Source organism: Vanellus vanellus (assembly GCF_965231255.1).
Source record: "Vanellus vanellus genome assembly, chromosome: 17".
Classification (NCBI taxonomy): Eukaryota; Metazoa; Chordata; class Aves; order Charadriiformes; family Charadriidae; genus Vanellus; species Vanellus vanellus.
In genome coordinates this window covers 6,903,356-6,929,881 of record NC_138922.1, presented here as the reverse complement: position 1 = coordinate 6,929,881, position 26,526 = coordinate 6,903,356, and the positions used below count along the sequence as shown (strand labels likewise).

The 26,526-nt window shown below is 46.8% G+C and overlaps 1 protein-coding gene across 4 annotated transcripts; it reads right to left on the bottom strand.

Annotated features, from left to right (window-relative positions):
• Window positions 1-1,538: 1,538 nt before the first annotated feature.
• On the bottom strand, window positions 1,539-26,004 carry EXOC7 (exocyst complex component 7). Of its 4 annotated transcripts, XM_082492262.1 has the most exons (22): window positions 25,864-26,004; window positions 25,013-25,078; window positions 23,743-23,927; window positions 21,928-22,033; window positions 21,182-21,404; window positions 19,716-19,883; window positions 18,650-18,661; window positions 13,782-13,874; window positions 12,734-12,802; window positions 11,245-11,390; window positions 10,798-10,950; window positions 9,160-9,258; window positions 8,498-8,560; window positions 8,111-8,177; window positions 5,952-5,990; window positions 4,837-4,902; window positions 3,982-4,102; window positions 3,461-3,556; window positions 3,089-3,152; window positions 2,504-2,545; window positions 2,189-2,322; window positions 1,539-1,793 (listed from the first exon to the last, which is right to left on the bottom strand). In XM_082492262.1, the coding sequence occupies exons 1-22, from the start codon at window positions 25,921-25,923 to the stop codon at window positions 1,691-1,693; spliced, it is 2,175 nt and encodes a 724-aa protein (XP_082348388.1). In that variant the 5' UTR covers window positions 25,924-26,004; the 3' UTR covers window positions 1,539-1,690. The 4 variants fall into 4 exon arrangements, with proteins under 4 accessions (XP_082348388.1, XP_082348390.1, XP_082348389.1 ...); XM_082492264.1 differs by lacking the exon at window positions 5,952-5,990; XM_082492263.1 differs by lacking the exon at window positions 12,734-12,802.
• Window positions 26,005-26,526: the final 522 nt, after the last annotated feature.

The following is a 26,526-nucleotide window of genomic DNA, read 5'->3' as shown; positions in this document are numbered from 1 at the left end:
ATTTCAGATCATGCTCAGGTCCAGGCTGAGGAAGAGGAGATGAGTGTTTCAGAAAGGCCAGGAGCTACCCGAAAAACAGTTCTCTGCGGAGGCAGAAGCCCAGGCAAGCAGCTGGGTTAGCCGCAGCAGGACCTGCGTTCTCCTCTAGGCTCTACCATCCAACTCCCATGTGACATGAGGCAAGATGGGTCGTCACCTCTCTGCCCTTTGCCACTTGGCCTCTCTTATCCACTGGCACCAAAACTGCTGGGGGCAGACCCTTCCCAGGATGTGCAACCCCGACTTCCCCACATAAACAGCCCACATCACAGCCTTGACACCCACCACGCAGAGCGACCACCCCTGCCAGGAAAAAAGGCAGACCTGATGGATGCACAACAGCAGAAGCATTAAAATGCAGCTCTCTACCTTTCTGCTATGTGTGCTCACTCCCCGTTTCATGCTGAGATCTGCCTTACCCCCTCTACCTCTCCGCGCTGTTTGCAGTGCCCCGGATAGTGACGCAACAGCTCTTCCACTACTGGGTTAATTAGACACCAGCATGCATTCGCTGCTGTAAACGCAGACTTAAGTGAATAACGGATTTGCTCCAAATTGTAAAGTAGCAGCTGTTGTGAGTGCTCCCAGCTCTATGGAAACCCTGTACTTCACACGGCAAATAATGGACAAGACCACATAAACAGAGCGAGCACCAGGAGTGAGGTAGGAGCAGGAGGTGCCTGGCCAGAGACCACAGAAACACATACGTGCTGCAAAGCTCTGAAAGGACTTGGTGCAAGGACAGCTGAGTCCATCTCCGATAGCAAAGCCTGTCAGGATCACTCAAAGGCACACAAGTAGCACTTGTTTCTCACGTGATGCCCACGTGTTAAATTAAGGGAATGGACTTGGCTGCTTGCAGGAAAGAGATGCATCAGATTTAACACGACAGGAGATAAATTAAAACAGGGATGGGCAGAAGGTGCTCTGCAGAAATCAGTATGGGAACACTTCTACACATAACCTGCCTCCGGTCAAGAGACCGGCAATCAGTCAGGATGCCATGGAGCTCCTTCTGGTTCTCACGGCTCTGTCATGATTCCAGTCTGCCATCACACTTTCTACCATGGCCTCCTGGAGGACAGAGAACTGCTACTGGGATAGCTCATGAAGCTTTGGGGGTAGAACATTCCCTCTACATAACTAGACTGCAGGCCTGCCAGGGACCACCACCATACCCCAGAACCATCATCTCGCCCCATCACTGAACTAAATGACAGTTAAGAGTAACAATGGGAAAATCCTTTGGGATCCTATAGAACTGAGATTCCCAAAACCCACCAGGGAAGCAGGCAGCACCATTCAGAGCTTACAACCTCCTGCCCTAAACAGAAGGACAGTACCCACAAGGTTTTGTTTACACACTCACCATGTCTGCTGCATATCAAAGCATGAACATTTATACCCAGGCCTGAAGATGTGCAAACACAAGATCCCACACAGCAAGACAGTGGGCCTGTGCTCCGGATCCACACAATAAGGCAAAGATAGCGAGGAGGTAGTGTTTCCACAGGTTTATAAATCTGATAAATACAAGTATAACACCCTGCCCACCACAATGGGGCAGAAGAGAAGGGAAGGGATTCTCAAAGGTTGCTGAGAGAGTGCTGACTTGTACTTGGCAGCTGGAGAGTACACAACAGCTGGAAATTTATGCTGATGTGTCAAACAGCTTCTCAATCATCTCTCCCACCTGGTCAACCTGGTATTTGATGTACTTCTCAGGGTTCTTGGTGAAGGGCACGTTACTGTATCTGCAAAGGAAGACAACCCCTAGGTGACAAATGAGTAGAACACAGCCAAGAGACCCACTGGCCCCTCCTCTGCCACAAATCACCTCCACTCCAGCAAGTCCCGCTTGAATCTGACAGGGTATCTTGCAGGAAGCAAGTGACTTAGTTGCAACTAGTCTCCTGACCAGAGTGGCTCAGAGCTTTGTGCTAGCTAGAACATCTGCACTCACACTGACCAAGGAATCAGGGTGACAGCAGATGTTCACAATTAGTAGAGTTCAGCTTGGGGATGTTCTAGTGTGCAAGGTTGAGCAGCTAAGACAGGAGAGTAGAAAAATGCCTCAACTTGGGCTACTCTAAGCCCCAAAGACCTCAGTAAATCCAAAGAAAGGACAACACTACAAGAGATTTGTCACCTGTTCAAGAAGGCACCATAGGTCTCTTTCACAATGGTTTTCTGTGCCCGGCGGATTTTGTCGCGTTGCTCCATGTCTGGGATTGCCCAGGCCTTCTGGATCTTACATAGCTCTTCCAGCCCATCATTAAAACCCTGTCCAAAGTAAAACTCAGTGAGTGTTCCATCTGCAATCACATGTCTATATTGAGTCTCATGTTCTTCCCCTCCACTGCTGATCACCAACATCCAGGTTTCCTCCTTAGGCAGATCTCTGGTCTGACTGTCTCCCCCAATCAACTAGGGGATGTTCCTATGCCATCTAACACCTCCTTACCTTAAAGCGCTCCTTTATCATCTGCCTCTCCTTATCCTTGAGCTGCAACAAGGAGGGAAAGGATTTTATTTCATGTCCAGAAATAATTTTCCAATATCAGCGTTTATGCACAGTTCCCCATCCAACCTAAGTAATATCCTACCTACTTGACTTGAATTCCCTCTCCTCAAGCAGGAAAGAGAGAAAGCTGCAGTGAGCAGCACACCCTACATTCAGTAATTGGCTTTCATCTGAAGTAGATTTAACGAGGGTAATTTTCAGTCAGAACAGACATAAAAATAGATTTCTTTATGCTTCTAGCCCTTTCTAAGGGAAGGTTTCAGGGTTTTTCAAGTCCAAAATAGAAGCATCGGCTCAGGTGAAAAATATAAGACAGAGGCAGAGATTAAAAGACTTGTATGAATCTGGGACAGGGGAGATGAGAAGGCAGTGCTGCTCTCCATCTTGTCCCAGCCAGAGTATTCACTCTGCAGAACAATACTGGCACAAGATATAAAGAAAGTTGCTGAGAATTTTTGAATATGACAACGGAGATGTTTCTGGCAACTTCTATCATCTTGAGACCAACCTTGACCACCCTCTCACCTTCACTCCTGGTTGAAAGACAGGCAGGTTTCTCTCCAGGATGTAATCTGTCACCTTCAACCAGCTGCATTTGAAATGAGATAGGAAAGAGGCAAAGAGAAGGAGTTACTCATCTCTCACCAAAGCATCTATGTCTTCACCTGTGACCCAAAGGCCACCCCAGACAATACACACCCCAAAAATTTCTACAGTGGCCACTTCAAGTCAGATTAATCACTTGGAAAATAAAGCAGTTGGTTTTAGACAGCTTCTGGTTTGGGCTTTAGGAGAGGCAATTGTTCTCCCACTGCTCCAGCAGCATTGGCCATGAATCTCCCAAGGAACCCTCAAACTGTGACAAAACTAAGGGAAGAGCAAAGGATGTCACCTGACCTGCGCTGGTAGGTCTGGATCTGCTGTTCAATGAGCTCCCGGTAAGACCTCTCAGCTGTCTTCTGTGTCACAGCTACCAACTGGATCAGCTCAGATCTGAAAGAGCAGAAAACCTGAGGAAGCATGTGAGCCAGCTGCTCTTCAGGGCTGCTAGCAGGATAGCAACATTTCAAGCCCCTATCAACAAGAACTTTTATGCCCTTTACAATGAAAGGGACCTTGGAATGCACAAATTGGGAGACAGAAGCTACCCCAAGTTACTTTCCAAAGCCATATCCTCAGTCCTCTCAAGATCAAAGGATTCTTTACAACCTAAGACATCTCTGATGCTTTTATCTTCCACTCTCATGTAATGCAATGTTTATAACAGTGCAAAGGTTTCAAAAGGGCAGTTTTAAGAATGGAAGAAAGAGCAGAGATGAGACAGGCTAGCAAATAAATGCACTCAATACAGAGCCCTGCTCCAAAACTGCTTAGAATCAGCCTGGATTTCAGGGAGATTTACTCAGATACACACTTACTTCTCCAGAGATTTCAGAATGTAGTTGTAGTTGTTGTGCAGAAAAATGGCACTCAAAGCTGGGTCTTCATAAACCTTGGATTTACTAAGAAGGTTAAGCTGCAAGTTGCCCAGCACTTTGCCTTAAAGAGGGAAAAACAGAGGACAAAGTTTTGCACTGGAATTTCTCATTAGTGACAATCCAAACTGAGCACTCTGTCCTGTCGCTGTGGGCCCATAGCAAAGTGAACAGCACAGCCCCAACTGCACGTACAGACAAGGGTACAATCACATGTACTCAACAATCATACAAGCCTTAGGCAGATCTTTCCTCAGAAAGTCACCAAAAACTCCCTGTGAACTAATGCCTTTGTTGCAACTGGCAATAAAGTTGCATTCTGCGTTCAGAGTAAGTCCCAGGACCAGCATGGGTGATCACACTCAGCCTGACCATGATGCAAGCTCAGATCTCAAAGAAGCTGATGGACCCGATCCCCATTGTAACAAATCATCACAAGGTAGTACTGTGAACTCATCTCACTGTCCTACTGTTACAGCATCAAGATTTTGCAGAACCGCTTTGGCAGCTGAGCCTCTGTGGGGTTGAAGGAGCAAAGCACGGGGTGAGAACAGTTCAAGGCAACTGATGACTAAAAGCTCTGCAGGACAGCAAGCTGCTCCACTGTGTTTTGTCCTGTCTAACTGTAACAGTCAAATTCCCAGTTTGACTGTTTTATCCATTCCTCCCATCAGACTCCACCTCAAAAATGGAAAGATCACATAGAGCAAGAGACACAGCCTGTGCTCTTCACTCAAGCAGCAGCTAAGTGAAGGACAGCTGATGGGTGAGAAACGGGAAGGTGTGCAGAGTACTCACAGATGTAGGTGCTCAGCAGCCGCCTGCTGAACTCTGAACTGTAACTACTAGCTGAAGAGCTGGTCTCTGAAAAGAAAAGAATCTTAGGCCAGTTAACATGCCATGGGGAAGGGGGGGTATGTGTGGTCAGCCTGCCTCTATTCAAACAAGCCTCGTCCCTGTTGCTATGGAGCTCTGCACTAATTCCATCGACAGTGAAATTAGCTCCCTGCTTCAGCACTGATTGTCAGCGGCTTATCCAGGGTGAGGGTGGAAAAGCTCTGCACCCCTCAATCGTTGTATCTGCATCAAGTGCTGCGCACCCTGGCAGAAATCTCTCCTTTCCTTCCTACTGCTCAGAGGACATTCACTTGATCAGAAATTGAGTCATTAAACACATCCTCCCCATCCTTCCCAAACATCTGAAGGGGGTTTTTAAGTACTAGAAATTTGCAATCAGAGAACAAATGAGCTGGAGCTGTTAACAGCAGGCACACAAGAAACAAGCAGAAGGGCTCTGGAAAGTTTCAGCCATCCCCATGGTTGCTGATAGGACCTGCTTGGCTCTGTACAAGGGACTGCGCCAGCATGGGAGCCTGCCCTTGCAAGCAATGACTCTGGGCTGGCACATGTTCCTTTGGCTATGCATATGAGAGATGGCTTTCTGCCCTCAAGGGCTTGTGGGCACAGGTCCCACAGGACACGTGGGGTAGCAACGTCCTCCTCCCCCCACCAGAGAGTTTGGCAGCTGGGCCTAGCTCGGGTGGTCCGAGTTCATAAGCACCCCATGGGAAAGGCCTCGAGGCTCCTGTTGCTGGGAGTTGGACAATAAGGAGCCGAGTGCACATGAGATAAAGCATGATACCAGCTGGGCCAACTCACTGCCCTTGCCAAAGAGATTCCAGTGCCATGAGAGTGTCTTTAGCCTGTTGCAGCTCATGTGGCATCCCTCATTGTCTGCTGGTGACAAGCCCTCCCTATTCTCTCCAGCCCATTGGCAAGAGTTACTCACCCTCCCCTTCTTCCCTTTTCAATTATGTGTTAATTTATTTACCACTCCTGGAGGATAAAGAATTAACATACATCACCAGAGTCCAAGGCAATATGAACAGGTACATGTGGGTAAGTCTGCTTACCTCTGGGATCTAAAGGAATATTGTATGTGTCCCCAAGAACTACAAAGATTAGGTAGAGCAGAGAAAAAAGGGGAGGGAGGAAAGAGAAAAAGAAACGCAAAGTGCAAAAAGACAGGTTAGAGACCACCATTCCTTTGAGAACAAAGCAGATATTAACACAGAGCAGCCACAGATAGCTACACAGGAGAGCAGGCAGGAGTCCCTCCACGGACACAAATAGAGTGGAGACCACAGAGGAAAGGCAGAATCTGACCTCCTTCCCCTGCTAGAGAGGTTGGTTGTATTTAGCAAGACACCTCATTCCAAGTCATTTCAAACCCACTTTCAAAGCAAAGGAAAGCTTCCCCTCATGCCAGCAGCTATTTACTGGTCCTTGAAATGAACTACACAGCCCATATAACCTTCCCAAGAACCTGAGCGAAGCCCTGCCACCCTCACTCTGCACTTAAACTCACTGACGTAATCACCTCTGATCTGATGATGCTTGATCTAGGGTGGTGTCCGGTCCACAGCTGGGCAGGGACCACAACTTCATCAACATTCAGTAACCAGTATTACTCAAAATGAGAACAGCTCTGCCCTACATGGGTGCCCCATGTTGAGCCAGGCTCAGCTTTTGGAGAAAGTGACAGAGCTGTTTCTGCATGAGAACAACACTGGCAGATAGCAGGGAGCATCTGGAAGTAGATGGTCCCTAAGGACCATCTGCAGATGGAGAGAACAAGATTTACAATACTTGGTCATCTCATGCATGGCTCAGAAGTACTACAAGTCAGCCCAACTTACCAGATCTGTTACAATTACACTAACTTCAAGCTTTAATAATTGAACTGACTGCAAAGAGGTATTTTTCCTCAAGCTGCCTTTACACAGCAGGATTCCTCTATACCTGATGGGACAACCAGCCACAATTAAAAAGGAAATGACTTGTGTCATGGATATGGTCACATTTTGATATATGACCAATATAAAAATTAAAAAAGCCTATGCACCCTTTGAATCAGCTCCTGTGACGGATCCCTACTGCATGACAACATGTCAAGACTTTGAAACAACAGTGCTGACATTGTCATTCTGGGAAGGACATGGGAAACAGTTGGTTTCTCCAAGAAAAAAAAAAAAAAAAAAAAAAAAATCACCTCTTCGGCCAAGGAGAAAGAGTCAAGGCCTGGGAGGCTCTGAGCACGCTGAACTTGCAAGTGGAGAGGACAGAAGGCAGTGGCTAGAGGAGATGTGGCAAGAAGCAGAGGCATCTTAGCTCGAGTTAATTCAGAATTGGCAGAATTTTCCAAGCAGGAACTGCAGGTAAAAGTCTGGAGGCAGCTGTAAGCTTCCCCCTTCCCCTGCTCCTAATGGGCTCCCTAACCCTCTCCAAACACCAGCTAGTAGCCTATGCCTCCTCAGGTCCCTGTGCACTCTGAATCTTCAGTTCTTCACCTCTCTAGCCTGCTCTATCCCAACCTACTTGAAAGCATGAGCTCTACCAAGGCCAAGGGCTCACAAGAGAGCTGAAAGCTGTTGCTCTGATACGCAGCAGCATCCTGTTACATGAGGCAGCAGCTCTCAGCTTCTGATCTGTGTATTTCTTTCTGCAACTAGTCCCTTTAGCATCCTGGAGAGCAGAGATAAAACTTGTCTCTCCGTTTTGGCATGTGGCACACGAATAGCTCAGGAGTTCCAGCTTGACCATGGCTAGATGCTGATAAGAATATTCTTGCTGCTGCTGTTATACTCTGACCAGAGGATGTGGCAGACAAAGGTGGCAATGTATCAACACACAGCTTAACTAAAGCTAACTCAGCTGGACCAATCATCCTCACTCCAGTACAGTTACAGAGGACCAGTCCAGTGTCAGACTTGAAGCTAAATGACTAAGGCATCTTCTCTTCATACCACAGAGCACATCAGCATAAAACTATCAAAAGAGTACCTGATAGGAGCAAGTGTGGAAGGCCAGCAGGGAAACTCTCTGCATCCCTTGGAGTTCTCCAGATAACCAACTATATGGTCATGGTAGATTGGAGGACAAGACAAACCACAGGGTGAAGGACAGGAGGAGAACGAGCTCACAGTGCATGCTGAGGTTTGACCTTTTTAGGGAAGATGTCCAGACAATCTGGGGAAGGAACCGCATGCCCAAACAAGCCCCATGCATGTACCTTGTGATGCCAGCATGGCACCTGCCGTCTCCTGGAAATCCAACAACTGCTGTAGAAAAAGGATAGCCTGGAAGCAAGGGAGGGAAGTTATGATCAACCGACACTGCATCTCCTATGTTCTGCTACTAAGGATCAGGAAGGAGCACATGTCCCCCCACATTCAAAAGCCTTCAAAAAACAAACCACTACACTCCTTTGAGTTGTTGCATTTTACCCACACGGTCATATCATGGCTTAGCAAGGGTAACTAGCAAATCCATGGAAGCCAATTTATTACCCTTCCAATACCAAGACAGCTTAACTTAAGAAAAGAAATTTCCCTAGTGTTCTTTCCAAAACCTCTTCAGATTATGTTTTTGACAAGGGATGGTTCAAATCACCACGTACGTTGCTGGTGAGTTCGTGAACTGTCCCATCTTTTGGCATGTTATATTCCTTGTCCGGATCATTCTAAGAAGAGAAGAGAGAGACATAAGGCAAGAGTACAAGGAGATTGAAGGCATCTACAATACAAGTGCTGCTGCAAGTGAGCTGCAGGCTTGTTTATCCAGCCGCTCTCAACCTCAGACCTGGCTCTCAGTGCCATCTCCTGGTCCTCAGAAACCACAGCTCCTATGCACTGGCAGCTCAGGACCACAGGGGTTTGTTCAGCATGTGACCATCAAAACTTCAGTTCACCTACCAGGCAGTGCCATTCACCAAGCCCACCTTACAGAGGGAGAGTTTAACGCCAGACCTCCAAAGCTTTTCAAGTCAGCAATTTTCCTTTCTTTGACTTGATATCTGCAGAGGCCTGAAAGCTTATACCAAATTACTAGCAGCATGCCTGTTAACAGTCTTAGGCAGAGGCCCCCTGTATTTGAAATCAGCACCCAGCGTTCGGTTTTTGCAGCTAACAGTCCAAAGCAAACCAGCAAACACAGGCCTGCTGGATCACATTTGACTCACAAATGATGTGGTCTCACGGAAAGCAGAAAGTTAAACTGCTTAGAAACCCCCTCTTCCAAGTCTGTTGGTCTTGCTAGAGAGAACATTGAGGAGAATTCTACCTTAATGTTGTCTGCAAACTCTTCAAGTGCCTTTGCACCAGTGGTCTCCATGGAAGTGATCAGCCCCGGTAGTTTGTTCTTAGTGCCAGCTGCAGTTCCCTGGAATAGTCCCATAACAGATCAGAGAAGGATAACAAACAGTATTTGAGCTTCCATTCAGCACCTACCCACCCTAATCTCCCATCCCAGCATTTTATTCTCAGTTCCCCATGTGCCAGGAGAATATATACAGCACCATCAACAATGCATGAAATCCTACATTCTTCAGCTGCCAGGAAGGAAAGAAGTTGTGAGCCTAACGGTGATCAGGACTTGCTACCCCTCATGTTTCCTCTTATGCAGTACCTGATAAGAGAGGTTGGTGCATCACAGGCACCAGCTGAAAGCAGATGGAAAGGAGCCTTGCTAAACCTGGATGCCGTACTTGATACCTGGAGAACCTTGTGGCACAGTCCAAGGCAGGTGTTGAGAGATATTAGTTGTTTAGCTTAAATAAGTAAATTTTAATTGGCATAAATTTCTTAGGGTTATAATATGGTGTGATTTAGGCTGTTTGCCTAGCTTTACTTAGCATGAGCGGCTAGATTTGCTGAAGCCTTTAGGCCACAATAGAGCTAATTTTCTTAGGAATTTTCCTAGCAGCTGGTACAGTGCTGTGTTTAGCCCTTTAGTATGAGGAAAGTGTGAATAACACATTGATGTTTTGGAAGTGTTTTTCCCTAAGTCTGGGACTTCAGTTCCCCATGCTCTGCCAGCGACCACAGGTACACCAGAAGCGCAAACCAGAAGATAGAGAGGCTACAACCATAAGCAGAGACTGCAAATCAACAAGATAAGAGCAGTCAATGGCCATCCTGCCTGGACACAGAGAGAGAATCCAAGGAGGTGTTAGGAGACCCCAGACCAAAAATCACCATTGGACTAAAAGATGAGTGAACAGTACGTGAGGGGCAGGTGTATAGATCGTGAAGGTATCATTGCCCAGGGATTTCTTTGTTCTACATCCCTCTCTGGAGGCACCCAGCCTGGGCTGACTCTGCTGCTGTACCTTTCAATTAAATTATTTTTATTAAATCCGATGACTGAGACCCTGCTGCAGGAAACCTAGGGTCGAGCCTGAAGGAGGAAGCCCACCTGAAAGTTGTGTGTGTGAGGAGTCAGAAGGGTCACCTGTCAGCTCACTGGAGTCACCTGCTCCAAAGGGACCCTGGTCCGAGCAGTGACAGACTCGGGTGCTGTGTGTGCAACTCCTTGAATGAGGCGTGAATGCTCGGGCAGCGGCTTCTCCTTTAAAAGCAGGCTCTCCTCAGAGCAGCCAATCTTCCACATGTCAGTGAGCACAGTCTAAACTAAGCTCAATAGTATCAGAGCTGAAACACCTCAGAGGCCATGTATACAGCAGAATAACATAGAACAGTCCATCACCAGGTCATGAGGAAGTGAAGAGAACCACTGCTGAGAGATGCCAAGATGCTGGTCCAGCATCACAGAAAGGATCATACTGCTTTTGGTCACTTCCAGTCCATGCTGGAGGACAGAAGCAGCATGGCTTTGTTCAAAGCCACTGTGATCATCCCTTTCAAAGAGTTCTCCAGACAACACAAGCCACAGGACTCTCTCCAATCCCATCACGCTTACCTGCAAGACCTGGTCAAATTCTGGCTTCATCTGCTTGAGATGCTTAAGGATGGGGAAGATTGTGAGCACAGCTGAATAGTCATGTCGGATGATGGCTTTCCGGGCAGCTGAGACAATGTTATCCCCCTCCATGATCAAGTTATCTAATGACTCCTGCAACAAAGCCAAAGAGTTAGAAGAAGCAGCATGACTTTTGCCTAGGCAAGGCAGCATGAGGGGCTAAATGCAGGATACCACTTTAGCTCACGGGTCATTTGCAGTACCCGGTGAATGACTCTGAACACGTGTTCTGCAGGACCTGTGCAGGCCCTGGTTCCCTAGCACTGGTAGTCCTCTTGGGCACCCACAGCAGGTAGTGGAATCCACATCCTCACAACGAAGAGGAAGGGGGAAAAGACTTTGTGTGCATCCTTTAAAGGAGAAGCAAAGCAGAGAGGCTCAATTGACCTGGATGAGAGAATCAAAGGTCTTCTTCTGGTGGTGCTCTGGGACGATTTCTGTCAGGAGCTGGTATTCGCTCTGGGCCAGTTTGACAAAGGCACTAACACAGTGAATGTACGCATCAATCTCGATGTCGAAGACGTCATCCCTCCCTGTAAAGGCAAGATGGCTTTAAGAGAACAAAATTCACACCGAGCTTCCAGCAGCTCTGCTCACTCCAAGGCTTTGGCGTACACAAGGAGCACAAGGTTCTTCTGGAAAAGGCAGTTGTGGCTTTACACCCATCCTTGTGTGAGAACAAAAGTCATCTTCTCACCAAACCTGCCCCTTGGTTTGTGCATGGGAAGCTATGCATACCCTGCAAGAGGCAAAGTCATCTGCAGTTCAGGAAATGGGCACATCAGGACACCAGCTCTTTCCGGCCTCATGACAGAAGGCAAGTTTGGAGCTCTTCTGGGATACAGACTAAATTTAATCAAGTGCTTGAACACCGAGTACTAAACCCAGGAATGTCTGCGGTGAATTATTCAACATTTCTGCTCGTATTTTTAGAATTCCTTATCTCCATCCATCATGCAGATGAAGAACTGCCATTTTGCATCAACATTTCTGGGAAATCAAGGCTGTCCTGGAAGGCAGCCTCTTCCCACAGGCAGAAACAGAAGATAAAAAACAGGCAGATGAACATTTAAATCCTATGAAGCAGGAATATCAGCACAGCTAGGTGAGCTATCTGTTACACAATGCTGCACACAAACACAAATATTCAAGTATTGGAGCATATGAATGTCTCAGACAAAGATCCATCAAAGAACCTGTGTGGTAGGCATGAGAAGTGCCAGCATGATACAAAGGCCAGCACCAACTCATGCCAATCACTAGCTGGAAGTGTCAGCAGGACAGACATACGGATTCACACCATCCTGCATTACTCAGACCCCCACAGTATCCACTAAAAGACAGTAAGATTACACAGAGGGGCCTTCTCTAGGCTATGGGCTGCTGCTTCTCTCCTCCCAGCATTATGTGCACCTTTTGATATAGAAAGAATCAATTCATCCCTCTACTGACAGGTCCCTCAGGTTGATCTTCTAAAGGTTACAGTCAGCAGGGGACACACAAACGTGATGTGGTTTTACAGACTGCCTGCAGTGGAGAGTGGCCCACTGTATTACATGCTGCATGTGAACCCTTTCCTGTTTGCTTCACTTCAGCACTGAACAAGCCAGTAGCTACCTAGGAAAGTGCCCCTCAGCATGGTGGCCACCAGTCTTTGCTTAGGCAAAGTCAGGGTTCCCTATTTGAGGGCTTGGGGTGTGTATGATTAGTAGGAGTGAATTCTACTGAGAAGAGCCAGAGCTTTTTAGCCAGAGAAGGCCCATGCTCCAGGACTGCCCACATAGATGAACAGCCACTGGCTACAAAACTACTGTGAAACATGCTGAAAAGAAGGGATGTTAGCCAGCTTGTTATGAAGTGACAACATGGTACTTACCAGCAGCCGGACCATGCTTGTCGCTCAGGGTATCGGAAAGGTGTTTAACTCGTAAATCATGCTCATGACCTAGTGAGATGTCAGCCGGCACAAACAGAAGGCGCAATTTATCCAGGGTGATTACAGCATGGATGCTCAGACTGGCTGGAAGCCGCTTCAAGCTTGGCTTATTTGATCTGATGGACACTTTTTTCCCTACGCAGTCCCAGGAAAGCTACCTGACCAAATCCCTTTGTTTGGCTATGTAGCGGTAGCAACCCTTTGAAACCTGATGAGTAGTGCGAGTTAAGCCATTTGTTGGGCCACAGAAGTCCCTTGAACCTCCTGCCCTAAGTTCAGAATGGAATAGCAGGCACCAGAAGCCAAATTTGTATCCAGCCATTAAAAATCCAAACTCAAAGACCTTCTCCTGCTCAGTATGAGAATTTTTCCCCCAAATGAGTGATGTTAGTCACCATCTGGGATTTAGTTGACTACAATGTAGGTGCTGAAGCGATCTACTGTGGATGGATACATAGCAGGAGGCAGAAAGGTCTTACAGATGCTTTGAAGCAAGTGACCTCTTCTCCCTCACCCAGTATGAGCAGAGGAGACCAGAATACGGAAGATGACCATTTAGGTAGGTCTACACACAGACGATGTACAGGCATGATGCACTGAGCTAACTGTGGCCCGACACTTCAGCATCAGGTTTGGAAAGGTCACTATGAAACTGAATGTCTCGAAGTCCAGGCAAAAAGAAGAGAGAACAGAACACCACAAGCAGATGTCATCAGAGTAGCGCTTCCATTAGCCAGGTGGCTATGGTGGGTCAACTACTTTAAGGTAACATTCCTCTCCACCTGTGCTCATGTTTACAGAGACTTTGAAATTCAGACACTAAATTCAGAAAAAGAATTTGGCCCTCCAGCATCAATTTGGTTCCCCAAGGTCAGCTGTACCTATCCAATGCTGTCCACCAAGCACTAGGCTAATGGAAGTCCCACCTGGAAAAGCAAGGCTGATACACAGAAAAAGTCAAGGGTGAAGTAGCTAGAGCTGTGATTACCTTCCATAGGAATGAGGTTAGAGGCCCCCTTTTTCCCATCTAGACCATGCTGAGAGTACTGTTTCAGAAGGTTCTGAGCCTTACGGATCGTGCCTGTCACCAGAGTCAGAGAGAAGAGACAAGAAGACCTAGAAAATGAGTGAAAGAAAACAAACCCAGAACACCAGCCCTCCACCAGCAAGTCACCTGGGCCCAGCAAGAGGGTGCTGGGCACCAATGAGCATGCTCAGTACAGAAACATGAACCCCAAACTCATGTCCAAGTGTGCAGATACAATGGCATTTCCAGACTGTTTCCCTACTTTGAGGGTGGGGGCATGAATCCCAGCCAGGGTCACAGAATCAGGGAGTGCTCAAATAAGTTTGGTAAGGTGGTATGGCCGGGTGAGAAAACACGATCAGAGAAGGAGAGCAATAAAGCACCCTTCCCTGTAATGAGTTTATTTAAGCCAAGTGTAAAAAGTTTGTTGCTTTCCCTCAGCTGTGGAAGCAGGGCTTTGCAGTACGGACAATTACCGTCCAGCAACACGTTGCCTGCTCCCCAGAGCTGCAATGGCAGCCGCTTGGTTAGAGCTGCAGAAAGAGGTGCCTTTCCAAGGTGTATTTTCTGAGCATGCTCAATATAGACCCATCAGGAGCCCCACAGTCAAGACAAGGAATGATCTCTGGCGTTACAGGAAGCGATAAAAGGGTGACAACCTCCGGGCTCGAGAGAGAGCAATTGCAGCAGCAATTCCCATCACAGGAACCATAGAATAATGGATGCTGCCCACCCATGTCTAACTCGCATTAAGTCACTCTAATCCCCAAGAAACTTCTCTTCTAAGGAACTGCAAATCAATTAAAACCATGGAAAAAAAAAATAACACTGGGTTAAAAGATTTATACTTAACACACACAAAAACCAGACAGAACTGAACAAAAGCCAATGCTGGATATACAGCTAGAAAGCACAAAACAAAGCATTAATGTGACAACTGAAGACTAAGCACTGTTTCCACATTAAAAGGTTAGTCGTCATGCAACAAGCTACAATTATCACAAGCACACGGACACCCTCTCACAGCAGAGCTTTGCTGTTGCCTGCACAACAGGGAACAGAAAGTTTTGGGAAGGTAAAAGGAGTTTCTATAGGAGACCCAGATGAAACAGAGCTGGGCTGAGTAAATGAAGAAGGATCCAAGAAATAAAAAAGCTGCTGCTAAAATTAAGAATTGTTCTTCCTCTTTAAAAGTAATAAACACTTCAAACATGCAGAAAATTCCCACTTCCACCAGTAACTGTAAGCCACAGGGCAGCCTGGAAGTGAGTGTTAGCTGCCCAAATGCTGAGGACCCGCTATCCTGAGGGGAAGCCCAAGTACACACTGCTACAGAACAGCATCCTGGGGTGCAGAACAGCTTCATCCATGAAGTGATATACAGCAGTGAAAAGGAAACTTCAAGACCCCCAGACAATGTATCTCTAATGGGGGAGAACAGAAGAGAGAAGTTCCTACTGAATTACCAAGCTGACTTAACCTGGTGCACTTACTAAATAACAGAACATGGTTCCTAAAGCATAATGTTTCACTGGCAACGTTTTTTTTCTACTGGTTCAGTGTGTTCTCAACCACTTAGTAAAGGGAAAAAAAAAAAAATCATATCCATAAAATATTCTTCTAGCAGGAAACTTCTCCCCTCTAGACCCACACCAGGTGGGAAGACTTGCACCCTTGCTGTGCTGATGCATTTGCTCCTAGCTTCTACCATATGAACAAATGAGAGGGCTATGCCTCTTCCTCCAAGCTTCCCTATGCTCTTCACACCCAACACTTTTATCACTTTATTCTTAGCTACTTTCAGAAACCTCAAGAGCTTGGGCATATCAGCAAGCTCCTCTGAGCAAGCAGGGCTTTAGCAAGCTCTGGAGACACGCACTAAGCTCTTTCTTACTGCTGTTACCATGGCCCAGCTGATGCAGAGCAGGTCAAACCAGGTACTGTTCTTCTACCAGTTCTTTCATCTTTCCCACTTTCAAGCATCCAGAGGAAGGGAAAAAAAATTAAATAAAGAGGGTAAATTGATGTCAAAACCAAGCAGACAGTATAACTGCTGCTGCTGCTAATAGGATCTCACTTCACATCTCCACAGCCCACCCCTGACAGTTTCTTCTCAGATGTGAGGTGAAAGGCCTCTGCTGCATTTTATTTGCATAAGCACAATTACCTGTGTTTACGCTGACACACACTGAGTGTTCAGTGTTGATGGGTATCACTTCAGTGCTGCTGTATCCCTCTGACTTAGCATTGTAATCAGGCTTTAATTGATTCTAGTGGAAGCCAAATGCTTTTGTTCCGTGATTGTTTTCCCCTATTAGGATGCTCAAAAACCAAATGGGATGGCTTTCAGCTACTAACAAAAACATCACATTCAAGCTAGGCAGTGATCAATATGGGAAGCAGGAACAGGCTCTTTATTCTGCCACACAAAAGACTCCACAGCCTGCTTTCAGGTAGCACCTCACCCCAAGGTAAACTGGAGCATTAAATAAACTGGAAAAGGGCTCCCCTATAGCTCAAAGAGAGCCCCCAAAAAATCCTAACAGTCAAAAAACACCTGAAACTTTAGTTCCTGTGGCCCAATTGTTAAATTAAGTGGCTTTTGGGCATACATGAGGAACAGTTTTCCAATTCCACGTTGTTTGCCTTTTTCTCTCTTCCATTAGATAGTTTTCTAACCAAGCAGAAGGGCAACGCATTCTCTTTTGTTAAGCACCAGCTGCAGGAGTCCGTATAAAACTAGCTAAAGCTCTCTGGCTTTTGCTTGTAGGCAGCCAGGCTGGGTGCCCCTACTGGCAACTTCTGGCCCTACTATCTTTCCCTAACTATCACTTGCCCTCTGAGACAGACTGCTGACATTTCAAATCACAAACTACTGGGGGGGGGAAAACCAGTCAGATTTTCAACCGCAGGCTGTAACAAACATAGATGGTACAGGGTGCACCAACAAATAAAACAATAACAGAGAGATGAAGACCCTCTGAAACAACACATGGATATGGGGCATGTTCTCCAGAATCCAACATAGCACCTGGGGGAGAGTGCGGGGTCTCTCTGCCTTGTTACCCTGTCCCTACTACCTCACCTTCCCTTAGCTGTAGCCTCTCTTGCACTTTGTGGGTAAACAAGTTATAGCACAACAGATGTAGTTTGTTATTTATCCCTTGCAACAGGTTAAAGTGTGCATTGGGGTGTGCACTGGGATATTCTTCCTTAAGGACTAAGGAAATTAGCTCACTTGTTAGAACCATGAGAAAACCCCCTTGCCTGAAACTCAAATTGTCAGAACTTGACTTTACTTACTGAAGCAATAGCAAAGAAAAAAATTTCTTTCTCCATAATTGAACAAAGACTAAAACCAGGGGAATCAAACAACACCAGATGAATACAGCTATGAAGAGGGCCACTGTGCCACTGCAAAGAGGGTGTAAGACCTTCAGTTCAAGACCTGTCCTTGAAAGCTGATGGAACCACAGGAAAAAAAACAGTGAATCTCTGCTCAAAGACTATTTTTTCCTCCATTTTTAATTTCACTTAAGTACAATTTAGCAGCCATAAGAGATGGCTGGTGTATGAGGTTTAACCACCCCTGTCCTTCAAGGGCTACAGTCTCGTTCTCTGTCCTTGTTCACGGAAGATTGGAGATAAATTAGCCACTATTTTTTCTTGAGATTAACAATACCCCAATAGATCATTTGAAATGCTCTTTCCTTCATACACTGTCAGCTCTGTAAGTGCATTCAGACCATGCTCTGTGTCTTCTACCTGGCCCATCTCAAACTCCAATTAAACTGGGCAAAAAGAGTTCAAAATCTCCTGGCAAATCTACAGCCAAGACATTCATCACGACAAGTAATTTTGGATGCCAAATGCATCCATTTTGGAGGAACCCTGTTCAAATGCTTGTGCTCTCAAACATGTGGGCTCCTTTCTACACTCTCTATATAAGCATCCAAGATCTGAGACTCACTAGAAAAATCCTAGTGATTTTTTTTTTTTAATTTGCCCATAAAAAAAAAAAAAAATGTCTCCTCCATGTCTGACTAATTACCAAGAGCACAGGGGAAATGTTACCATTTGGCAGGCTGCTCAGAAAAGTTGGCTGACCATGCTGACTTCACTGCAATCAAAACCCAGGGATCTTTTCAGTATCAGGTGATAACTGAGAATCGTGGACCAAATCTGAAGCATCCACAACCTGAGCTCCCCATGGCTCAGCTACAGATCCATACCTGGCATCTTTCCAGTAGAGAGCTACTGAACCACACAAAAATAATTTTTTACTTATTGATATGGTGTTGGGCAGGAGCCACTGGTCAGGAGCTGAACACAGATGACTGCCATCATGCTTCAGAGCAATTGTAAACACTGATTTTCTGTCATCTGCAGTATTGCTAGTTCTCCTTAGCAGGAGGATATGGTCCTCTACAGGTGTCCCAACACTGGTGAAAAATTCTTTTGCAAATAACTACCTGACAAACTCCAGAGGAAAGCCAAATGTGGGGTGAGACATCCCCTTATCAGGTGGTTCTCTGCTGACAGGGGAAAATCCACTGAAACTTGCAGACTGACTGCATTCACTAACTGCGACTTGCACATCAGCTTTCAGGAACAGCTCCAGGGCACAACAGCGGTGGCACAGATCGATTTTAAAAGACCAGAGGGGTGATCTCTGGACATCACAGCCTTCCCCAGGCAGCCCTCCCACTCCAAATATCCCAGGCACACCCTCTGCTTTAGCAAGAAGAGGCCCAGCAAAGCCTCTCCACCCACAGAAGTAAAGAGAGTGAGCACCAGGGCCAGCACGCACACACATAGATGCACATTACCTGGGATGAGGACTGCATTCACATCAGGATTATAAAAATAAACACAACACAATTAAAATGGGGAAAGTAGGAAAAGAAACACCCATCCCATCCATTCCCAGTCCCTACCCACATTTCTTATTATTTTCCTGAACTCAGTAAGACTATTTGGACAACACAGGAAAAAATATTAGGGAGGGAGAGTATTGGCCAGGTAGACCCACAGAAACATGAACTTTTCTGACTTTCATCACTGTTACAGAGGAGACAACAGGGTGCTGTGACACACAGAGGGACAATATCACTGTGCTGCTGCGAGAGGTACGTGCTAGCTTTTGCTGGCCCTCCTTCTGGCCATGCTCCCACTAGATGGCACATTTCAGAGATGGGAACTCCAGCTCTGCACACCAGTACATTGGAGTGACCAGCCTCACCAGCTGCAGAAAATGCAGCAAAACTCCATTATGAGGAGAGGTGGAATAACCCACCAGCCACATTTGTAGCTCTTCCAAAGACAAGCCGAGGCAAAAGCTTCAACAGCCCTTCCAAAATTCAGACAACTTTGGATCTCATTTCTGTAGGCACCTACTTAGTCCCCATCTCAACCCCTGGCTTGGTTTCCTAGCACAACAATAATTTATTCTTAACTAATGAGTAAAGTGATGCGTTTGATCAGATCTGAGTTTTTTATTTTGCTATGGCACAGTCTATATTCTGTATTCCAAGGCTGAGGACAGGTGTTCTCAGATCATATCGTTTTATAGGCCTCTCAGGTCTCTTTTTACTTATCTCCTTTGTTAAGGCAACGGCCTTTTCTCTCCCTGTATACAGGACCCCCATCCTCCCTTTATATAGATGAGAGAACAGACCTGATGACTTGACAGAGACAGAAAATGTCTGTAATCTCAATGCTGAATCCAGGGCAGAGAAGAGGTGCTTATCTCCAAAATCTCACCTCTGCTCCAGTCCTAAAAGCACATTTTAGACACACAGGCTACCTCAGCAGTGAGAAGGCCTGCAGATATGTGTTCAACACCCAGGCAAGAGGATACACAGTACAGTGATCCCCCCCCTTTCAGGGACTCACCTGGTCTCTTGATTGGCTTTTTGGTGGGGGTGTCCTTCCTTTTGTTCTGAATGGCAGGGGAATATGGCACCCCGGTGGAGGAGCTGTTCTTACGGAAATGGTCTTTCAGCCCCTTGATGGAGCGGTCGAGCTGGACAGAGCGGATTTGGAAGTAAACAGTCATGAAATCTAAGGAGACAAGATAGAAACAAGATTATAAGCGAAGAGGGAACACTATATGGTAAAACAAACCTTTTGTGAAACAGTCTGTGTCCCTAAGGGGACTTACTAGCATTGACAGGGAGCCCCAAGCAAGTGTTTTTTCCTCCCAGAGCCTCTCCTATTTTCTTTAAAACTTCTTCTTCCTTCCCCTGCAGTATTCATTCCAGCCCTCCCACCACACACATTAAGTCTGTGCACCACTACCAAGAGCGCATCAGTTGTGCAATGGATGGGACACATTTGTGCAAGACATTGTCAATTCAAGTGCTCAGTTTCTAGCATGAGAGACTTTACACACTCCTCAGGATTCAGAGCACTCAGGAACTAAATTAGGTGTTCATCATTTGAAAGCAGAATACAAACTGACTAATGAAATATGCTATATATGCTTGACTTGCCTTTGACCTTGGAAAAATTCTTAAGAAGCTTTTAAAGATGTTCGTCACACTTGGTAAGCACAGTAATCCCCACTCAGAAGTAAATCATTGAGGTGGGGGGCAATTCTAGTAGCTATACATACGTGAAAGTACAGGTTTCCTATAACAGGTCCACAAAGTCATTCACTTCCAAAGGAAAAGTTAATAAAAGAGTATAAAGCTGTAGGCAGATTTTGATGCCGCAGAACAGAAGAGAGACATGTACTGATTGAAGAAAGTCTTCTGTGCTGCTTTCCCCCTGCCCTTGGTCCCATTTTATACAAAAAGTTCTGTTCATAAATAGTTTCCAAATGGGAATAAGCAACCAGTGTCTTGCACATTTATAATACCTGAGCACTAGATAGTTGCAGCTCCATCAGAAGGCATTACAGATGCAACTTAAATAGATTTCTGCTATAGGACAGACTATGCATTAAGGTAACTTGTGCTTTATTTACAAAGCTCTTTCTCTCATCATATCCACCAGAAGATCGTTATGTTCAACTGACAAATCACACTTCAGTCTCACTAGAAATGCTGTAAAAAAATGCAGGATCTCAAGAAAGCGATTGAAAGGAAACTGAACTACTCACCTAAAAGGTACCAACCACTAAGGCAGTCACTAGTTTTGCTAGCACTGCTAGCTACCAACAGCAGTGTGACGCATGGTTTGTTAGCCACAGCAACACCTAAGCAGAGGCTTTGTGGCTGAAGGTGTGCGATCTACAAGGCAAGCTGTGCAGTGCTACACACAACCCTCAACACCCTACTTTTGCTCTCAACCACACGTAGTTGAAGAGCACTCAGCTGATACAGAGCTACAAGGGAACACCACGCAGCACTACCAACCTTGATTCCTGCCATTTTCCACCAACCAGCCAGAAATGCGGATGATGTCATGCAGGACACTCTCTGGGAGGTGCTCCAGAGACATCTCCTCCTGTGTCTCCATTTCATCGTCCCCGCTGATCAGATCCAGGATGAGGATGGGTGGGACTGGTTTGGTGTGTCGTGTCATCAAGCTGCGAAACTCTGATTCCAGGGACTCCTTGCCCCTCTCAAAGAGTGATTTCTGGCACAAAACAGCAGAAAGACAGAAGCAGCACAGGGCTTCTGTAACCAGTCACTTACAACTATTTCTGTATGAAAATGTACTTTCTGTGGCATTTCTAACCACTGTCAAGTACCACATGCTTCAAACTCCAACAATATCTGTAACTAAGAGACTTTTAAAGAGAATTAAATAAAAAAAAAGCTCAGTCTTCAAGTGGGATTTAAACAGATCTTCCATTCTGCTCAAGCAGTTGAAGGACTGACAAGAGCGACTCAAGACAAGGTTTGATCAACTCCACTACACGTGCAAGATATCCTTACAGAAGCCATACCAGCACAATGCGTAAAGAGCAAAACACCACAAGCAGAAATGCTCTGCTGAGTGCAGAGTTAAACAGAAGCCAAAACAATCGTTTCTTCAGCTGCACCCAAACACCATCTTCACCAGGCAGCAAGTCTGACAGCCTCTCTCAGCAAGAGGGCAAGCAGCAGGGCTGTCTGCCCCTCTCTCACCCATGCCAGGTTCTAGACCCATAACCTACCACACGGTTCAGCTCTGGGCTGTCTGGATTGTTGTCCTGGAAGTATTCCACTGCCTTCTGGATTTTGTCCATGCAATTCAAGTATTCCTCCAGCCTCCCAGTGGGGCTGAAAATAAAACCAAAAATACAAAGCAGTGAGTACCCAAGAAGCAAAGAAAGAAGATATCCTGAGTTTGGTCTGGTGCTTTCTTGGTAAAAACAAGGAAAATTTCAATTCCCTTTTCTTCAACTAGGAGGAGATCATGGGATTCCCTTTTGTTTCCACTCAATGCCACAGCAGAATACCCAATCCACTCACCAAGTGGAGAAGTACTAATGATTGAGCAGCACACAACTCTCAGCTTTGCCTTCCTCTCCCAGTCAGGTCCTGATGGGAAGGTAGAGGAAGCTGCACATCCCATCCTAGTGAAGGGCCATCACAACACCCTCCCAGAGACTGAAAGCAGGCTCCAGGGCATTTCTGATTCATCCTGGATGCAACAACATCAACAGGGCAAGAAGAATGTTTGGGAAAAGGGCTGAGGAAAGAAGAGAAGTCACCAACGCTCATGAGATTTATATGGCAGCACATCTAAAAAACCTAAAAGAGACACTAGTGCAGAGTCTGAGCAGACTTTGCCCTCTGGGGACTGCTGAAGGTCAAGTCACACAGCTTTACTGTGGACTGATGGTGGGGAAAATGTGTGGGAAGGGTACAAGGAACATTATGATGAGCATGTGGAGTCAGCTCCCCTACTTCAGAGGGTTGTGATCAGCGGCACAGAGTGTAGTTGGAGGCCTGTAACCAGTGGTGTCCCCCGGGGGTCAATACTTGGTCCAATTTTGTTTAATATATTCATTAATGACCTGGATGAGGGGACAGAGTGTATCCTCAGCAGGTTGGCTGATGATACCAAACTGGGTGGGGTGGCTGACACCCCAGAGGGCCATGCTGCCATCCAGCGTGACCTGGACAGGCTGGAGAGCTGGGCAGAGAAGAACCTAATGAGGTTCAACAAAAGCAAGTGCAAGGTCCTGCACCTGGGGAGGAAGAATGTAAAACACCAGTATAGGTTAGGGGCGGACCTGCTGAGAAGTAGCTCTGAGAAGAAGGATCTGGGGGTCGTGGTAGACAGTAAATTATCCATGGCCCAGCAATGTGCCCTTGTTGCCAAAAAGGCCAATGGAATCCTGGGCTGCATAGGGAAGAGTGTGGCCAGTAAGTCGAGGGAGGTCATTCTCCCCCTCTACTCTGCACTGGTGAGGCCACAACTGGAATACTGTGTCCAGTTTTGGGCTCCCCAGTTCAAGAGGGACAGGGAACTGCTGGAGTGAGTCCAGCGAAGGGCAACTAAGACAACTGCGGGATTGGAGCATCTGCCTTATGAGGAAAGGCTGAGAGAGCTGGGACTCTTTAGCCTGGAGAAGAGAAGGCTGAGGGGAGACCTTATTAATGCTTACAAGTATCTAAAGGGTGGGTTGAAGGAGGATGGAGCCAGGCTCTTTTCAACGGTTCCCAGTAACAGGACGAGGGACAATGGGCACAAGTTAGAACATAGGAAGTTCCATTCAAATACATGGAAAAACTTCTTTACGGTGAGGGTGACAGAGCACTGGAACAGGCTGCCCAGGGAGCTTGTGGAGTCCACTTCTCTGGAGTTTTTCAAGACCCGCCTGGATGTAGTCCCGAGTAATGTGCTCTAGGCAATCCTGCTTTGGCAGGGGAGTTGGACTAAATGATCTCTAGAGGTCCCTTCCAACTCTGAACTTTGGAGATGGAATCACGAAGTTTCAATAGGATGAAGCTCGTGAGCAAGATCTAGCTGTGCAACTCACCCTTCCTTTATGATCTTCTCTGTGTCCTTAGCCACATGGTAGTAACTGATGACGTGATCCAAGCATGACAGGGTCTTCTCCACATTCTCCTGCAAGCGCTGCAGGTTCTCTGTCTGTTTATGGACAGGGATGATCGAGTTCTCCAGCTTCATCAAACGACTTTCAAAGGAGGAGAGGATAGAAACCTACATGCCAAGAAAGAAACAGAGAGCTGAGGATCCATACAGTAGGGTAGTAGTTAGAGCAGGGTAATCATGGACCTTCAGGTCCCAGCTTCTCTTTTTGGGCTCTGCTACTAATTTGCCATGGCTCCTTATGTGGGCTGTTTAATCTCCCTGTGTCCTAATTTCTATTAGGAACCACAAAACAGATCACCTGGCATATAGAGGTGGGTCAATCTTGAACTAAATGTTTGTGAAACGTGAAAATAATATTCCAAGACAATACTAAGGAGGAGCAAAATTTCCTATTATTTGACAGCAAGAAACAAATCCACAGGAACTGCCTGGAGGTGCCCTAGGTAAAAAGAGTAACAAAAGCATAAACCAGCAGCCACTTTGCTCCATGCCACTAAGACCCAAACATGAGATGCACAACATGAAGGCACAGAACCAGTATAGCGTGAACATTCTTTTCTGTCACAGACCTTTGGTTTTCAAAAAGGACTGTGATATTGCTTCTGAAAGGTGGAAAACCTTAGTAAACTCATAAACGGTGCCCTAATGTCATCTCTTCTATGCCAAAATGTAATTCTTTCAAGATTCACTCCTCTGTTATGTTTTCCATGCTTCTCTGGTGGTGCCTCTGACTTTCTTAAAGCACCAAGCCCCAAACTGCATATAGTATACTAGCTGAGTGCTTACAAGCAATTAAAGCACAGTAATTACTTTCTACCTCTTAAACATAACACTCCCAAAATAAAACTCCAAATGAGACCTGACTTTATGAAGCAACAATGTGATGCTGTTGCACAAACTAGTCTGGGGTCTATTAATACCTCCTCCCGAGAGACAGGACAGACTGTAAAGAGACAAGGCCAACAGCTCATTTGAGCCTTCATCTCCGCAGGAAAGAAGCTTCAGATTAAAACATTCATCATTTTTCCCCTTTGCCCAGCCACTGAAGTGTAAAACACAGATGCAGAGCACGTGGTTGCCCTGCATTCTCCAGATGGGCACAATGACAGCCTTGAAAACAGATTCTCCCAAGAAAAAGTAAACCCCAGGCCCAACATTAAGGATGAAAGGATGAACTTCAAGGATCTCCTTACCATGTTCTTTGTAAGCTGGTCGCTCTTCTCAAGGCTCTCTTTGATAAAGGACAGAGTTTCTTCTTCCTGTCAGTAGGATGAAAAAACAATCTTCAATTCTGAACACTAAGCATTTAAGTCACTAAACATTACATGTAGGTTTTTACAAGTCCTGGTAAACAGTGCAGCAAATAATGTTTGGTCTGATGCTGAGGCCGCATTTTAATACACCACATCTTAACAGAAATCAGGGAAATTGACCCAAGGTGAGCAACACATAACGTAATGAGTGAAGCTTTTATGGATTACTCATTTCCCTTCAATGCCACCTGCCTTAGCACACTGAAGTCACAGTACAATATCAAATTAACACCTTTACCACAGAGGTACAGACTCACACCACATGTTTCCCTGCCACAGCACAACACAGGTGTTGCAAAGGCACCATCCAAATCCCATGCACAGCCGTACGCCAGTGACCGATGCAGAGCAAACACCGAGAGCTGTTTTCAAGTCACTGAAGCCCAGAGATAGGGGGAGGAATAGCAGCCTGCACGGGCTGGCCTCTCAGGCTGGACCTGAAGAGCCCCCAGAAGCTACCAGACCCTAAGAGAGGGGCCCCAGGCCCGAAATAGGGGACGGAGATACCCCTCGACCCTGAAAACAAGGGCTCTAGGCCCTGAAGAGGACCTAGGGATGCTGCCAGGTCTGGAGCGGGGCGATCAGTCCCTTAGGGGGTCCCGGGACGCTCCCGGGCGCGGTGGGGACCTCCAGGACACCTCCCAGCCCCACCTCCTAGGCAACGCGCTGGGGCTCCGGGCGCGGGCCCAGGCCCGGCCGAGCCCCAGGGCAGGTCCCTTGCTCAGTCCCACCTGCTTGAGCTTGTCCTCGATCTCCCTCCTGCGGACCGACACCTCCTCGGTCGGGATCATCCTGCCGCGGGGCGCCGGGGCCGCTCTCCACCGTTTACTCCCACTGCAGACACCCTCCTCCGCCCACCCGTCACTGCCGCGACGCCATCTTGGGAGCGGCAAGACACACCGAGCATGCGCAACAAGGCCGACCGCCATCTGGAGAGTGGCCGCCACTTACGTAGGGGACGGAAGGGCACCGGCCGTGAGGCGCATGCGCAGTTACCCCCAATCCGAAGAAGCGCGTGCGCGCTGTCCATTGTAACGGCCAGGTTGGGAGTGGCGGCCGGGCTGGGCCGCCATCTTGAGAGTGCTGTGGTGGGTCACACCGTGGCACCCCCTTTCTGTCAGGGCAGGCCTGGCTCCCCAGGCTTGCCATCCTCGCTACGGCCTGGCTGAGCTGAACCCCTTCAACCCCAATGTCGGTGACGTTCCCCACAGGACATGAGGTCCTGAGGGGGCTCCAGAACCACCAAGCTTCCCCCTTGCTGAGCTGTTGGGGCAGCCAGGCCCAGGCCCGCTCTGCCACACATCTTGGGGGAGAATCAAGGTGTGGAGGAAGATAATAGGGGTTTGGGCTCAGTGAAATGAAATGAAAGTTGAATATGAATTATGGAAATGTAG

Bases quoted from the DNA above. Each gene is read 5' to 3' on its own strand.
- EXOC7 (XM_082492262.1), bottom strand. From the start codon at position 25,923: ATGATCCCGACCGAGGAGGTGTCGGTCCGCAGGAGGGAGATCGAGGAC. The intron at 21,405-21,927 runs GTAGGTTATGGG...GTTTTGTGCCAG, and splicing joins GCCCAGAGCTGAACCGTGTG to AAATCACTCTTTGAGAGGGG. The intron at 8,561-9,159 runs GTAGAATTCTCC...TTCTCTTCTTAG, and splicing joins AGTTTGCAGACAACATTAAG to AATGATCCGGACAAGGAATA.